Source organism: Rattus norvegicus, chromosome 13 (assembly GCF_036323735.1).
Source record: "Rattus norvegicus strain BN/NHsdMcwi chromosome 13, GRCr8, whole genome shotgun sequence".
In the NCBI taxonomy this organism is placed as follows: domain Eukaryota; kingdom Metazoa; phylum Chordata; class Mammalia; order Rodentia; family Muridae; genus Rattus; species Rattus norvegicus.
In genome coordinates, this window is record NC_086031.1 from 70,511,732 (window position 1) to 70,528,867 (window position 17,136).

The 17,136-nt window shown below is 48.4% G+C and overlaps 1 protein-coding gene across 2 annotated transcripts in view; it reads right to left on the reverse strand.

Moving 5' to 3' along the window:
• Qsox1 (quiescin sulfhydryl oxidase 1) overlaps nt 1-17,136 on the reverse strand; it is a 37,652-nt gene that overhangs the window by 11,672 nt on the left and 8,844 nt on the right. For both annotated transcript variants that reach the window (NM_053431.3, NM_001109898.1), the window contains exons 3-7: nt 9,713-9,758; nt 8,929-9,031; nt 6,464-6,554; nt 2,520-2,665; nt 826-960 (exon numbers count right to left, since the gene is read on the reverse strand). In NM_053431.3, coding sequence (NP_445883.1) covers nt 826-960; nt 2,520-2,665; nt 6,464-6,554; nt 8,929-9,031; nt 9,713-9,758 — 521 coding nt within the window. The remainder of the gene's footprint in view (nt 1-825; nt 961-2,519; nt 2,666-6,463; nt 6,555-8,928; nt 9,032-9,712; nt 9,759-17,136) is intronic.

A 17,136-nucleotide genomic window follows, 5' to 3' on the forward strand; every position in this document is an offset into this window, starting at 1 on the left:
CTTCTTTCTGTTCTTAGCAAAAATCCCTAGGGGCAGAAAAAACAGCGCTTGTACACACACACACACACACACACACACACACGCACAGAGCTCTAGAGAAGCTGGCCCTCTGCGAGAGTGAAACACTAAGGTTTGACTACTCACTACTGCTGGGAACTGGGATGGCAGAGGGCACAGGGGCAGCATGGGCAACAGTCTTTCTGAGCTAATGTTCATGGTTGCCAGACCTCAGTTCTCATACCCCACTTGACAGATCTGAACCCAAGTGCCTAACATATGCCTGTCACTGAAGAAACTACTCAGGGCAGAAGTTAGTGTAGAACCTCCCCAGTGATCCTCCACGAGGACTCTACTGGTCATTTCCCTCCCCTCTTCCCCTTTCTCTCGTTCTCTCTTGCCCTCTCACTACGAAGCTGAGCCTGGCCTGGAATTCAGTCTTGCTGCTGTGGACACTAGCCAGCATTCCTTCCGTTATAAGGGTAACGTGGATGCTGTTTGGTAAAAACACATTTGGCACTGGGATCCTGGCACAAAGACAGGAGAGCCTACATCAAGATTTTTGAGCATGGTCAGCAGTTAGGGATCCCCAAAGGACTAGTATGTACCAGTGAGCTACTCATCCGGACGTATTAGGTTGAGCTTCTACCTAGTGTGCTCAAGCCCTGGGTTGGGTTCCCAGCAGCACAAAGACAACAAAACAAACAAACAAAGAAACCCCAAGGCCAGCCTTGAAGGGACAGAGGTAGGCTTTCCCATGAAAAGAACAGGCATGAGTAAGGCAGTTGTTCATGAAAGGGATGTGTGAGGAGAACCAAGTAGCCTTACCGGTCTGCAAACTTCCACACTGTGGGTGCTATCTTATCAGGAGTGACTGGTGCAGCTGTGGTTGGGGGAGCCTCCCTGGTCAGTCCAGGGAGCCCCCGCAGGTAGGATGTATAGAAAGGCCTGGACTCTACCAGCCTGGAAAGAGAGCAAATGGAAGTGCTAAGGACAAAGACAAAAATCACATAGCTGAGCACTGTCAGGAGAGGAAATAGGTGGCTCCTCCTACAGAAAGGCTTAGTGAGACATTTAAACTTGGTCCCATCTTGTCTTTGGCTCCCTAGGCCTCACTTTGACCTGTCTATTCATGGTTCATGCTATAGAAATCCTCTTTTCCACCAGGCAGATACAGAACCCCTATCTGCAAAAATAACTGGGCCTGAGGATTACTCAGTGTGCCTTCTGGCTCCAGGCAAGGCATGGTCTACAGAGACCGAGGCAGGTAGGCCCACTGGGAACACCACCCATTTTGCTACAGAGAACTGGGGATGCAGTTCAGCAGGAGAGCTCCTACCTGGCTGTACAAGTCCTGGGTTTGGTCCCTAGCACCACAAAGAAAAACAACAGAACAAAACCCACTAACTTCTGCCCAAGATAGGAATGGCTGGGTGTGATTGGTCTCAAGGCAGCCACCCTCCCACAATCTTGTTCCAAGACATCACAAGGTAACATCAGCAGGTGACATCACAAGCTGACATTACTCCTCATGGAAGTCAAAGAAATGATGTGTAATTTTAGACTTAACAACAACAGAGAGCCATGTTTGTCCAAATGCTCCTGATTTCTCTTCCCTAATACAGGAGTCTTAAAGACAGAAAGTATCTCCTCTAAAAGGTCTGGCCAAGATAAGCATCCGTGACAGGATGTCCCACGGGAGCCAGCATCAGGAAGCATGGTTTTCCTGCTCTGCCATCCCGGCTCAGTATCTATCAACGAGCAGATGGCTCAGGGGCAGTATCGTCACAAACAATTTTCTCCTCCACCAACTCCAAGTGAAGGAGCAATGGCTCTCCTTGCCTCTAGGACCGTCATCCTCTGGGCCTGCCCGGAATCGAGCCTCCCAGGCCCCTTGTGAGCTTCTTGGCTCTGGCAGGCCTGCTTCAGGGACACCTGGTGGCCCTGGACAGGGAAAGGGCAGGGGCTGCCTGGCCCAGCCTCAGTGTAGGGTGGCACTAAAGACCCCAAGGAACAACTTCTGGGTCTTCTGGGTACCTAGGGTAGCCTTGATTTCCTTGGCCCCCCAAATTTCTGCCTGCAGGGCCAGGCTGACATCAATCATCTGCCGAGGAGGGCACCGAGGCACCATCTGGTGCTATTTAACAGGCCTTTCAGCAGCAGGAGGCTGACAGCAGCTGAGGGCTTCATTGTTTCCTCCTGACATTTTGGAGCAGACTATTGTCTGGCTCCTAATGATCTTTTCTGCAATTAGAAAAGCAAAGGGAGGGAAGGTCCAGCACATCTGAGTCCTCGCCAGGCAGACACCTCTGTGCAGAGGTGTGGGATAACATGGCCAGGCCATGGTGTGGATGGGTGGTGCTCAGGGCCGAGGCAGCAGGAGTCCTGAGCTACAATGTTGGAGGTCTTGTCTCACGCAGAGGATCAGACATCTGCTTCTCCTACTTGGCTGCTCTTTCTAGTAACCTCTCTGGCAGAAGAGTGACCGGGCAGGGAGGAGACGATGGGGCTATCACACTCACACAGGCACTCGGGAAACAGAACCATTCCGAAGCAGCAGGTAGCAAGATGGAAAGTCAGTGACAGCAAACTTGCTCACCACGTCGCTCTCTGAATTCAAGACCCTGCGCACTGCCACAGCATGGAACTGGGACAGGTCCAGAGTTACCTGCAGAGACAATAGGGTGTGGAGGGCACGCCCAGCGGGCAGAGCGGTCTGTGTTCTAGCTAGATTTGAAACCTTGCAGAGCAGACCACTGTGATAAAGTTCATACCACCCTCAGGTTACAACTACCAAATACCGCCCAAAGCAAGGGGCCTTGGACGGGTTCAGATCGCACACTTTGTGTATCATACAGGAGTACCAACCGAATATGGTAAAGCATAGTACAATGTGGGTTTATTTTTATTCTTTTTGTTCTGTGTGTATTTGTGTATATTTTTCATGTATGAGTGCTTGTTCTACACGAATGTCTGCACACCATAAGAAGAAGGTATCAGATCCCACTATACACGTGAGTGAGCTGCCATGTGGTTGCTGGGAACTGAACTCAGGACCTCTGGAAGAGCAGCTAGTTCTTTTAACTTCTGATCTACCTCTCCAGTCCATTTATTCTTATATGTGTACAAACACACACACACATACACACACACACACACACACACACAATCTCTCCTAGGTCAGAAAAAAATATATTGGTTAGACAGACAATAATTTTTATGTGTTCTATCCTATATTAGAATGCCACATTTAATCTCCAAAATAACACTGAGGCAGCAACCCTTGTTAGGGCCTTTATACCATGGCTGCAGCAGCAGGAGAATCCTAATCCTAACTTCACAGGCCCAATCTTTCCTCCACTCAACTCCCTGACCTACAGAGTGATAATGATGATGACAGTAACAAAAAGGAGGCCGTCGTTATGTGGACTCACTGATTACATTTACTAAAATGCTAGTAACAGTGGCCAGCACGTGGCAGACATCTTTGTTATTTATTGAAAATATATAACTTGGGCTGAGGAGATGGAGCCATAGATAAAGTGTTTTTCCACAAATGTGATGCTGGTTTTGGATGCCCAGAACTCATGTAAAACCTGGTGATAGCACGCATCTGTAACCCCAGCATGCCTACGGTGAGTTGGGAGGTGAAGACAGGAGAATCTCTAGATGCACACAGGCCAGCAAGGCTGGCATGCACAGTAGTGAACAAGAGATACTGCCTCAAATAAAGCAGAGGTAAGAACTGACACCTGAGGTTGTCTTCTGACTTACACATGTGCACTGTGGCATGCAGATGCCAGACTGAAAACACACACATGTGCGCACACACACACACGCACACATGCACACACACGCACGCACGCATGCACATGTGCACATGCGCATATACACTACACATTTACATGGAAAATACTGCTTGGGTATGGTGGTACACAACAGATATTGCAGTACACAGGCAAGAGAATCATGAGTTCAGGCCATGTGGTGGTCACCAGTTGGTACCAGGGAGCAGGGCAGACCCAACCACGCTGTTTGTTGGATGAATGTGGACATTTGGACTTTCAATTAGGAAAGCAGCTGAACTTTAAATGGTTTAGTGGGCCATCCTAGGAGCACGTAAGGCGCTGGTGCTGAGACCAATGTAGATAATGCCAGTCTAGCTCAAGAGGTTTCAAAGAAAGTAAGTGTCCCAGAGACCACTCTTGTGGTATTTTGATGAAGAGTGTGGCTGTGTTCTGCCCTGTCCAATCTACCTAGGATTTCTGAAACAAGTTTTGGATTAATGACGTTGGCAGAGATTTCAAGACAGCCTCATTGTTTCTGTCATGTGGTTATTAGCAGTCACTCTTATGCAGGTCTATAATGAAAAAGGAGCAAACTGAGCACAAAAAAATTTACAAAATACAAAATGTACACTTTGTGGATAAAAGAAGCACCAGGGAACAGAATAGAGCTAAGTCGAGTGCTCAAAGTCTAAAGAAACACTAAATGGAGCAAAGGGAGTGCATACTTCAGAGTAAGACCCACCCAGCTAAGCTTCCAACTTGTGGAAGGCAAGCAGTGCAGGGACCACCTGAAGACAGAAAGCTGATGCGAATGTAACTGGACAAGGGCCAGGTTCCAGCCCCAGCACACAGCAGGACGTAGCTTCTGGTTCTGGCTTTAGAGTCAAGGATGCAAGGCATGTGTTGTAGAATCTTCCTCTACAGCTACAGAAAGCCACTGAGGGCAGGTATGTCTTAGGAGTGCTCCTGTATGGAAGCTGAGAGGCCACTGTGTAAATCTGTTGGAGACCTCACGATACTGGAGATACCAGAGTTGTGGGATTCCTATTGAGGAGCCTTTGACATCAGACATGCAGGTACAGAGTTTGGAGTTTGCCCAGCTGGTCTGTGCCTTGCTTTGGTCCAGCATATCTTCACAATGCTTCCTCCTTTCCTCTCTTTTGGAATGGTAATGCATACCCTGGGCCATTGTATGTTAGCAGTACATGATCTGCCTTTTGATTTTGGTTTTACAGGGGGTTATAGTTAAGAGATTGCAGGAGTCTCAGAAGAGACTTTGAACTTTAGTAGTCTTGAGACTGTGAAAGACCATGGGGACTTCTGAAGTCAGACTAAATGCATTTTTCCTTATGACATGGCTACAAGTCTATGGGGGTCAGGGAGTGGAGTGGAATGTGGTGGTTTGAGTGAGAATGACTCCCATAGGTTCATATATTTAAATACTTAGAGAGTGACACTATTTGAAAGGACTAGGAGGTGTGTGCCTTGTTGGAAGACGCCACTGGGGGTGGGATTTGAGGTTTCAAAAGTCAAAGCCAGGCCCAATGGTTCTCTCTTCCTACTGCTTATGGATCTCAATATAGAATTCTTAGCTACTACTTCAGCACCATGACTGCCTGCATGCGCCACTACCATGAAGACAGTGGACCTCCGAGACTGTATGCCAGACCTAATGAAATACTTTTTTCTTCTTAAGAGTTGCCTTGGTCATGGTGTCTCTTCACAGCAATAGAACACTGACCAAGACAGCCAGTTTCAGCTACCTGGTGAGTTAGAGGCCTGCTTGAATTATGTGGAACTTATCTTAACAAACTAAATTTTATCTGTAAAGAGAATAGAGTGATAGTAAGCAGAATCCTACTCTGTAGCTGAGGAAGTGAGGTATAGAACAGTACCATGTTGTGTCAGGGGAGGGAAGAACTGATTCTAATCAGCACCTGTCAATCATCTGTGTTTGTCATGGAACATGTAACAAGCATGGGCACACCACGTCACTTGTACCAAGCCCATGGGCCAGCAGCATAGCAGGCGCTCTCTACAGCAAGCAAAGAAGTGAATCTTTATAAAGCACCTACTGCATGCTGGCCATAATTCCAGCTCTGTATATAGACTGCCTCAGTGGGCATTCTAATATGAATAAGTATAACTACTTCTATTCCATAGCTAAAAATAAGGCTCAGACGGTTGAGCAACTTGACCAAAGACATTCTTCAAGCTGATGGAGAAGTCCAGCCTGCACTGCTGGTCAGAGATTCAACTTCCTCACAAGGAACCAGGCTAAATTCTCATGTGACTGCTCCCCCATTTTTTAAAAACCCCAATTCTATGCAGTTAGAGCAACACATGTTTTGAGTCAAGCAGCAGTGTCCTACATTAACAGCTGTGTGATCCTAGACACTTTACGCCACTCTCTTAAGTTTAGAGATTAGCAGCCATGTATTGGTATCTAGTGGTATCTAGACTCAGTAATTAGCAGGTATTACTTTTTAGTTTCAGAGAGGTAAGAACAGATACCAACGTTTAGAGTTGAAAGGAACCTCCACACTTCCCATGTGTCTCACCAGGGGTCAGGCAGTGCCTGGCTAATAAATGTACAGGGATCAGTTGCCTGCATTGGTCTGAACAGGGCTCTCTCCCCATGGTCTCTTCTGAGAGTCAGGAAATCTGGGGCAGCTCACCTCTCTACCCAGATAGGAGTCTTCCCTTTCAAAGATCAGGGCCAGGTACTCTGCTTTACTTCTTGTAAAGAATTCATTGATATCCTTCAGCCTGCAAGAGATAAACGGGGTCATGCTCTTTCCATAGCCCACGGGGATGATGTAAGACATCCAATGCAGAATGTCCCACAGTCCTGTGGCCTCCCTCTGCCAGCCCACCAGTGGAAGGAAAGTGAACCCTTAAGTCTCAGAGGATGCTACTCGTGCTACCTCACTCTGCTTTATTTGACCCACCTTGGGTTTTATTGTTTTATAGTTTTCTTTCTGTCCCTTTTAGGAGTCAGGAGTAAACAGGAGGCAGGCTGGGGAAGAGAAGTGGTGGGGATGCTTTCAGACCAGCTGTCTCCACGTTCTGGGTAAGGCCCAGGCTTACTGAAGATGGTTTTACTGGTTCCCTAAGAGACTGGTGATTAGAACCCATCAAGTGCAAGCTCTGATCCACAGTAAGCCATGACCAGTGGGGAGAGCTGCATGTTCCTCTCCAAACAGGAACAAGAAAGGAAGAAATGAACTAGAGTCCTGGGTGCAGGAGAATCAAACCTTTTAGCTCAAGGTGAGGAGAGTGAGGCCCAGTTTTCTTGGATAGAAATGATTAAGAAGGCAAATTCTCTCTCTCAACCATAGAACTAACCTACAGATTGTTTTAAATACTCAGTGAAAACTGTCTCTCCCAGCATGTTTAAGAGAGCAACTGAGAAGGCACATGGGTCAGAAAGACTGCATCTTACTCTTATCCTCAACCTGGTGTCTCACTTCCCCACACTTAACCCAAAGACATGTATGTAGCAAATGCCTCAAAAAGAAAGGGTGACACCAGGTCAATGCCAGAACCCGCTTGCTGGCAGTACAGAGATATGAATCTGACAGACAAGTGGGGATCAGGAAGAACTTTGATGGATAAAAGAGGTTCTGTAGCTACCTAATATCAGCCTCTGGGTGGCATTAGGTGGCCAGTCTCTCTGGCCACATCCTCATACCTACCCTAGGCTGGCAGAGGAGCAAGTCCTCAGCCTTCTGGAAGAGGCAGCTCAAGTTTCAGCACGTGTGTCTGCCTATATTCTTCCTAAGGGGCACCAAAAGGATCACTTAGAGACAGGTCGACAGATTTGGCCAGTTTGTTGCTTTTAAGGTTCCCAGGGCTAAAAACACACTATAAAGGAAGAATGTGTGTGTGTGTGTGTGTGTGTGTGTGTGTGTGTGTGTGTATGTATGTGTATGAGAGAAAGAGGGGGGGGTGGGGGGAGAGAGGGAGAGTGGGAGGGGAGGGGAGAGGGAGAGACAGACAGACAGGCAGACAGACATAGCCACGAGGAAATGGAAGGAGGAGAAAAGCACCAGGGTACAGGCTGACAAGCTCACTTCTTAGATGGATGATATTTATAGCTTGGATAGGAACTGTGCCCACAAAAGGCTCATGTGTTGAAGGCTTTAGTCCCTGCAGGTGGACCCAATCATTGAGAGATGGCTGGTTAATGAGGGGCCTGACTTAATCAGTAGATTATCCGGCTTATGGATTCCTAGTCAATGCCGAATCAGGTGGGCCCTGGTTGGAACAGTGTACAACTGGGCACATGCCCCGGGGGCTGTACTGTCCTGAACCCCCTCTCTCCTTTTGGGCTACCATGACGTGAGTAGCCTCTGTCATATGCTCTGGCTGCCCTGATACTCTGTATAATCTCAGATCCCAACTGACTGGTCCCACCAAATTTGGGTTGAAACCTCTAATGTAATGGGACAAAACAAACCTTTCTTTCTCTAAATTATCAGGTATTTGTCACAGCAGTGAAGAAAAGAAAGAAACCAACAACCAGCACAGACAGTCGGTTGTAGAACCCCGACCTACATTAGGAGTGTATGCTTGGTCAGGGTCTCTGTGAGGCCCTCTAGGAAGATGAAGAATTGGGAAAGATGATAAAGGAGTCATTGTGAATCGGATCCAACACCAGTTGACCAGTTGACCAGTTGATCAGTTGACCAGCTGACCATAATCAGTTTACAAATAGGGCTTTACTCTTCGGCACATCCTAGCCTTTTCTTCCTAGTTGTATCCAATCTCCTCTGTTCTGTCATTTGTCAGTGGCTTTCCCTGGACTAGGCCAGAGAAAACCCCTACTCCCACAAACACGCCTGAAGACCAGTCAGGAAGTGCAGCATCAAGTAGGATCTGGAGAACTCCCCTCACACACTTTTCCTTCCACACAGCAGGTCAGGCCCTTCAACCCTCAGCCAGCTCCTAAGGGACATGGCTCCTTAACTCTTGAAGCAGAAAGATGTCACTTCCCAGCTACTCTAAGGTATGTCTAGCACACTGGGGGATCTATCTACCCCACAGGAGGAATCAGTGTGGGTCCTCTGCCCTGTGGTTCCCAACATCTTCTCCATGCTTAAGCCTCATGCTACACTAAGTCAGCCCCAACCCAAAATACTTGGCAGGCTCCAGGGGTGGACATGCTGGGGGCCACGTGTCACGGTGGGACTCCAGAGCATCGATGAGCCTCATACGCAGCGTCTGCACATTAGCACCAGCGGCTATAAACGAAAACAGTTAGAGGGCATCAGGACAGAACAGACCCCAGCCTTGCCAGTTTCAGCCACAAACAAGGGTTCCCAAACTAATTCTAAGAAAAAGCCCCTGAGAAGTGGGTGAGGTGAGAGCTCCTTGGCTTAAAGACTAGCGGGGAAAGCCATCCCTGCACAGAGCTACTGAAAGCTGTTTAGTAAACATCAGCAAAAAGCCACTCATGGTTTTCATCCTCTGAAGAAGAGAGTGACTGCTTGGCCAACGTTAGCTGCCTGTGTGCTGATCTGCCCTCACTCCTCTTCCTGGAAAAGGGGCTCTGAGGCTGGTGTCCTCAGGGACCTCCCAGCCCGTCGTGGCACTGAGCCGAGGGTCAAGGACGCTGAGGGCAAAGAGTTATCTCTCAGAACTGGCTGCATGTTTGTTCTTTGAAACAACCTAATTTTGACATGACAGCCCTTCTGGGACTAAGGTGCCCACCCTCAAACCTAGGACTTTGGCTAGGGCACATCTGAAGGGCTGCTCAGATGGGCTTTCCTGAGACATCTGCCAGGCTCTCTGAGAAGACGCATGGAAAACCCAAACACACTTCACTTGGACACCCCTCTTCACCATGTAGGAAGCCATGTAAAGCCAGAAGAGCTGGGACAGTGCTGGCAGTGCCAACACAACAGCCGAATCAGAGCACCCACCTGGCAATGCTGTTCCAGTACCGTTCTTGGAAAAGGCCTTAAAAAACTGAAAACAGACAAGAGTGAGCGGTCAGTGGTGGCATTCAAGCTGCTTAGAGACTACTGCTCTTTTTTGAGCCTCACTTCCTTCCCCTGTAACTAGCATCAGAGAGGCTTTGTTTTGGGAAGCTTCTCTCGTTGTCTTTACATTCAATTCTCCCTCAACGCTTAAAGCACCCTTAGAACCTTGAGTCAGTGGCTCAGAAACCTAACCAGAGACCAGCTCCACCATGCCTGCCATCTGCACACAGTTTCTGGAAGCTATTCAGCCAACGATGAAGTCACTGCTGGTCTTCATACAGGCAGAAGAAGAGAATGACTGCTTGGCTAACGTTAGCTGCCCGTGTGCTGATCTGCCCTCACTCCTCTTCCTGGAAAAGGGGCTCTGAGGCTGGTGTCCTCAGGGACCTCCCAGCCCGTTGTGGCACTGAGCCGAGGGTCAAGGATCTAGGACAGGTCCTACTCAGTGGTAGATCTGAGCCTACAAAACAGGTATGTAGCACACAGGCTGTTTCGACATCGTGTTGTACTCTTTCCTCAAGTGGGTGACACCCCAGGCCAAGTCTGTCACTGGGGTGAGAGGACAGAAGGGACACTGGGTAACAAGTTATAGCCTGGGCCTCTGCCCAAGGGGCAAGACAGCTGCAGGGCTCTTGCCTTTGTCCTCCTGTCCTGAGAGAAATGTTGGTTGTTCTGGTAGACAAGCTGTCTGCAGATTTCTGACAGCTCTCAGAAACTCAGGAACACTTTTTGCTAATTTAGTCCTGTCTCTACCAGCATGGCCTCAGCTTTATCACATGCAGCTGATTAGGTGAGGGCCATAGGGTCTGGCAGAACTGGATTCAAGACCTGGCTTTGATATGTTTTTGTTGTGGCTATGGAAAACCTTTCTGCTTCTCTAAACCTCAGTATTCTGATCTTTTAAATGAGATATAAAATTATATAATATATAATATCATATATAAAGTGATACCACCAGCCTAGAATTATTAGAAGATTCAATAATCAAAAATCAAGAGTAATCAAGGCATAGGAACCAGTCCATATCAAAACTGACTAATTAAATATCAACTCCATCATCATCACTCCCTCCTATACACACATCCTTCAGCACCAGGAAATACTGACCAGCTAGAACTGGTCTGTTCCATTTGTGTGTAGGCAGGAAGGGAAAATTCACCAGAGAAACAGACCACAGCAGCCAGTCACTCCCTACATGTGATTGGTTGCTTCCTATGACCTCACTGCCTGTCCCACTCTTTCTTTTTCTTTTTTTTTTTTTTTTTTGGTTCTTTTTTTTTTTTTTTTTTTCCGGAGCTGGGGACCGAACCCAGGGCCTTGCACTTCCTAGGCAAGCGCTCTACCACTGAGCTAAATCCCCAACCCTACTCCACTCTTTCTTAAAAATATGAATGTAATATTCTCCTCCTGAATAAAAGTAGCTCATTTACATGTTACAATGTACCTATGTTCTTGACAGTTACTGAACAAATCTTGAGCTAGTAAAATTATTATTCTAATACTTACAAAATGGTGACAAGTTCCCTGAATTGTGACATGTAATGAGGACATGGATTTACAAGAATCTCTATGGACAGACTGCAGGGTGGTTTGCCAGTGTGGTACTGCTCAGTCCTCTCTCTGTACAGGGAAGACAGACTTCAGCTCACTGCTACACCTCTCCCACCGTGGACCAGCCTTCAGTAGTGTGCCTTTCTCATAGCTAGGGAGGTGCTCTCAAAGCCTTCATCAGCTCTCAGGCTGCCAAGTCTGAACAAGTCTTAAAAGATGCTGGCATTCCCCCCAACAAAAGGCATCTCCTTGACCCTAGGTTTCATGGCTCTAATCTATCACACAAACTCAAGAGTCACTCATGAGACCCACCCACAGACTGCACGGCTAAAGGAGTCCTGGCTACTGTCAGCCTTCTCGGTGTTCTGAAGCTTCCCAGCTACCTTCGGGGATGATTTCGCCCTCTGAGAATGTGGCCCCATACCTCATGAACTTTGGGATTTTTTTTTCCCACTAATTAACATCTTCTCATTAAATGGCTTTCTACCAGCCCCTTTCCTGGGTTATAAAGAGATTCTAAGTCTCCTCGTGTAAACTGTGAAAGGCAGAAGGCAGGACTAGAGAGACACCTTTCTCTCTTCAGTCTCTTCATTGCCTGTTTCCCTGTACTGCCAAATGTCTCTTCTGCTCCCCAGACATCTCTGTCCTGCCTCTGAGCCCGCCACTCAGCTAAAATCATTCAGGAGAACTGAGTGGTGACTTTCTCTCTAGCCAGTCCCAAGCTGTCTCTGGTGCTTCTTGTGCTCTCAGCAGTAGCTGCTGGCTGCTTTCAACGTCCTGACTAGCTTTTATTTTGTTTTCATATACACATTCTTGAAACTACCTCTTTTTTCCCCCTTTTCCATGTAGCCACCCTCCCTGTTTTTGCTGGACAGACCAGCCTTTCTTGGCTACTATTAGCCCTTGTCCTGACTTCATCCTTGGCTGCTCTCCTGTGTCACAGTCATTAACTGTGCTGCTCTTAGTCTCGCCTGCTGCTCCACACCAGACCATTCTCTGCCTAAAGTGCTCTGACAGGTACCGTTAGGAGGAAAGGGCTCAGTTTATACTTTCAAATGAATGAATGAATGAATGAGCGAATGAAGAACAAACCTCCTGCTTCTCTGTCTCCAAGTCATACACTTTGTTCAACAAATGCACTGTCTGAGCCTTGTGTCTCAGGTACTCTCACCTGTCCGAGACTTCAGTTCCATCTACTAAACTCCACAGAGGTGTGAAGGGCCTGTGCCCACACACCAATGCTGACGAGCCCTCCTTCAGCCTCTGTCTGCACCTGAGTCTCCTCTCCCCCAGCAATCAGTCCTCCTCCCTGCTGCCCACACTGGCATTTCCCTCTGCTACAACCCCCATCCAGTTATCTGGCGAGTTCTGCAACTCTGCCTTGGGGGGAACGCTTCAACAGCCTCTCGCCTTGTCTTATCCAGGGCCAGCAGGTAAAAACGTAGGTCCTGGTCTATTACATTAGTTTCCATTTGCTTTCTCTTCATGAGTCAGAAGTACTAGTCCTCAGCCAGTGAGGCGGCTCAACCAGCAAAGGAGCTTGCTGCCAATTTTGAAAGCCTGGGGGTGGGCTCTGAAGTTTCAAGCAATCAAATCAGGCCCAGTGTCTGCCTGCCTGCTTGCCCCGCCCCCCTGCCTGCAGACCAGAATGGAGCTCCCAACTACTTTTCCAGCATCATACCTGCCTACATGCCACCATGCTCCCCACTCTAATAATAGACTAAGCCTTTGAAACTGTAAGCAAGCCCCCACCTAAACGCTTTCTCTTATAAGAGATGCCTTGGTCTCACGGTGTCTCTCACCGCAACAAAACAGTGACTAAGACAACCTCCTGACTTGGGTAGTACACAGCTTATACATTGCTCAGCCCCACTGTGCCCGGTATGGATGGTGTCTAGACACTTAGCTGCTCTGCAGACCTCTGTCCAATCCAGCAGGACAGCCCTTTCATCACCTTGAAGGCTCAAGTAGAAATCTAGTCAGGGCACATTTTTGTCCTCAGGAAAATGTATCCTTGTTAAGTCAGCCATGGAGATGTATGCCTATCTGAGGTCAATTACCCTTGAGAAAAACCAACAGAGCATCCAGGACCGAGTCTTTTCTCTGAGAGCAGGCAACAGTTTGTTAGTTCTCTCTCCCCCCTCTCATTTTATGTGTACATGTGTTTCACCCACATGAGTGTATAAATACCATGTATGTGTCTGGTGCTTGCAGAGGTCAGAAGAGGGCACTGGATCCCCTGGGGTTCAGGATGTTTTTAGGCCACTATGAAGGTGCTGAGCTCAGGACCTGGGTCCTCTGCAAGGGCTGACAAGGCTCTTAATCATCAAGGCATCTCTCCAGCCCAGTTCTTTCTTTTCCTTCATCAACATAAAACAAGACACAGGAAGGAGCGCCTGCCTCCCCTGACTTGCTGCTTCTGCGAGGCTCCAGTCTTTTCATAACTACAGGACGACAGTTAGCACAAGACAGGAGACCAGGAACCCAAACAGCTCAACAGAAACACAAGCTCCAGTGGTGGCACTGGAGCCAGGTGTGTAGGACTTGGTTTCGGAAACACAGTCAGGTCTTCAAGCATTTTATACTGGGCTCAGAAAGAGCGACAGGCAGTCTGAGCACTTAATTTCCGTGCTAGGAACAACCAGTGTAGATGTCTGAAGACAGCAGGTGACAATGGAGACGGGAGCCCATGTCCATTTCTTGGCAAGCAGGAGGCACCTGAAATCTCTCTGTTGTCCTGAGAACTCACTCTCAGCTACACGGTTCCAGTAGGAGCTCACGGACTACCAACCCAGGCTGTGCACTCCACAGTGCTCCTTCCACCCCCTGGCTTCCAAGGACCTGCCATTCCTGAGCTCCTGCTCCCTTGCCCCACCTTGCCCTCCACAGGAGCCTGTATGCCACACACATATACCACACAGTTCTGCTCACACGAGGCCCGAGCTTCTCTGTCCTAGCCAGACTCCACCCATCCTTACACACATTTGGAGCCCCCTCCCACAGGAAGTCATCTTTGATGAGCAGGTGAAGACCTCAGGAAGAGAGGCTAACTCCTCCAGCACTCACCACACAGACCGCTCCCTGCCTCCCAATCAGTTGTCCATCTGTGTCCTGTGTCGGTTGTTCCTAGCCTTTCCCCAGTTGGGAACACAGCCTTGTGCAGCCAGCTGACAACCCCATCAATAGCGCCTACTTCAGAGGATTCCTAGGATGTACCCTCCACACAGAAACTACCATTAGATCAGGAAACAAGGGGAAAACTAACCTCTACCAACCCCCATGCCCCAATGCCAGTGCCCAGGCACTTCCAGGTAAGATGTTCCTTCGTACATGGCAATCTTACCAATAGGTAGTGTCATCTCGGAAGACTCTCTGCTGTACTCCTCCATGTCATTCTCATTAAATAGGCCTTCACCACGTAATGAGGGGCACTGCTCTGGCCTAGGGTTTGTTCGGCCAAAACCTACAGCTGACTCACCTCCTCCTCCCTGAATCTGTGTTTCCTCCCAAAGGCATTCTGCTCCAGCCTAATGGGGACCTAATGGAGCAGGATCCCGACCTTTAGGGCTAGATCTTTTCTAAAGTGGCTGGGCTAGTGGAAGTTTAACGTGTGCTCAGAGTGGCAAGGTGCTAAAGACATGTATCACTCACTGTGGTGGCCAGACTTGTGTGGGTATGTCCCCATCAAACCAGCAAAACTCTCTACATGTGAGGATCCCTACCCAACATGGGTCCTCACGTAGGGCTCTACGGCCTCTACGGGCAACAGGGCTATCTGGCTACCTGACTGCTCTGCTTTTTAGGATGTGTGGCCAAGGTGTCTACAGCCTTTAGGCTTTCATAAGCCAGACTTTGGAGATCTGAATATGTGTGAGAACTTTTTTAAAACATGCTAGAAGCAACCTAGTAATTTAGTAAATGACAGCCAGTATTTATTTTTACCCTAACAAAAAATATTAACTTTTGCTTTAGCAATAGTTAACACCAACCAAATTTGGGATCACAATGTAAAATAAATATTTCTTATTGCAAGCCACAGGAAGAAATCATTTCGAAGGTACTGCCTAGAGTCTCTGAGACTCTAAGAGCAAAGGCCTACCAACAGCTTGAACCATTGGCCACAGGTGAAACAGGCAGCAGGCTCCTTGGGGAAGTCATGAAAAGCTTCCCAGGGCAGACAGAGCTTAGGGAATGAATAGGCAGCTGCCTACTGAACTGGCCCAGCCAGGTGCTACCTGTCTGGAATAGGGGAAAGCCAGAGCCACCAGGTGAGGTCCCTCCCAGGCTCTCCCACAGCCAGCTGGGCAGGTAAGGTGATTAATCACTTGAGGCATCCAGGCTGCGTGTACTTCGTGACTCGGGTAGGTGCTGAGAAGCCTCCAGACCTGCAACTGCCTGGGCTTCCTCCTCACACCCAGGTGCCTGGCTCCTCCCTGGTTGGACAGAAAGCTCCACGTGTCAGCCCTACAGAACCCCAACTGGATGTCCTGAATGGTCTCCCTGTGGCTTAGACAGTGCTCAGGACTCAGAGAGAGGAAACCATGAGCCTATGGAGGATGGCTCTTGCTGCCAGCCACACTGGTGTTCCCACGGCTTTCCCACTTAGCACTGCTCACTCTGGCTCTGCACAAAGACAGCATTCTCACAGAAGCACTGTTACATATCTTGGGGTGGAGGACAAGCAGTGTCCTTGCCAGGAGACTCTCTATTTACAGAGGTGACAGATAAGAGCCTCCCTGGATGATGTGGCAGTAGGTTGTTTTACCACACTGTTCCCCAAACCAACCTGGTCTTACATGGGCCTGGGTCCTGATGAAAGTGGTGACCATTTAGGGAGTGACACCTCTGGGATGGGGAGCCTCTGAGTCCAGTGGGGGTCAGAGGTCAGCACTCCTGGAGATGAAACCTTTGAGTGCTCAGGCCGAGTTCCAGCTCGTGGGTCTGACTGAAACTTGAGGTTCCTGAGCTCAGAGATATCTTGTTCCAGGGACAATACTTGGCATTTCAGCCTTCAAAGGCATCTCCTGATATTCTAATGGCTGTAGACAAACTGCTTATCTAAATGGTGGGCAGGGCTGAGCCCTGGGAGGGCCCTCACCCTACCTACCCTGACTGCTACAACTGTTATTCTGGGCTGTGTAAGGGCTCTGGAGAGCCATGGCAATTGTTTAGTTTTTAAAATGGAGGGGCTGGCTCATTGGTTAGGAGCTGCTCTCCCAGAGGACTCAGGTTCAATTCCCAGCACCTACATGGAAGCTCATAAATGTCTGTAACTCCAGTTCCAGGGGATCCAAAACCCTCACACAGGCTTACATGCAGGCAAACACCACTGCACATAAAATTAAAATAAATAGGTAAATTAGTTTTAAAAATTGTTGGTATCCTGTGACCCCTGACAGGGGACTCAGAGATCTCATGTCATTTCTGTCAGAGCTGCGGTAGGAGAACCCTCATGCCTTGGCTGTTGGTGATTTCTGTTCCTGGAAGCCCTGCCACCTAACACACAGTATACTTTTGACTGTGGGGGTGAGGTTGTCCCTTTAAGTCACTTTGAAGCTCCAGTGGGTCAAGGTCAAGGGTCAAGGCTATTGCTTGATGATAATGAAGCATTCCAGTGTCTCTGGAGAACCAACAGGTCCAAAGAGGATGATCCTGCCACACATGGTTCAGAGCCTGTATTCTGGTTTTAAACTACAATCAGACCTCCAAGAGTTGGGGGTCAGAAGTGAGAAAAATTAAAAAGAACCTTGAGAGGTAGCAGCCCTCACTAGCCTATGTTACAACTACTTCACTCATCTTCTCGTTCTTAGAAC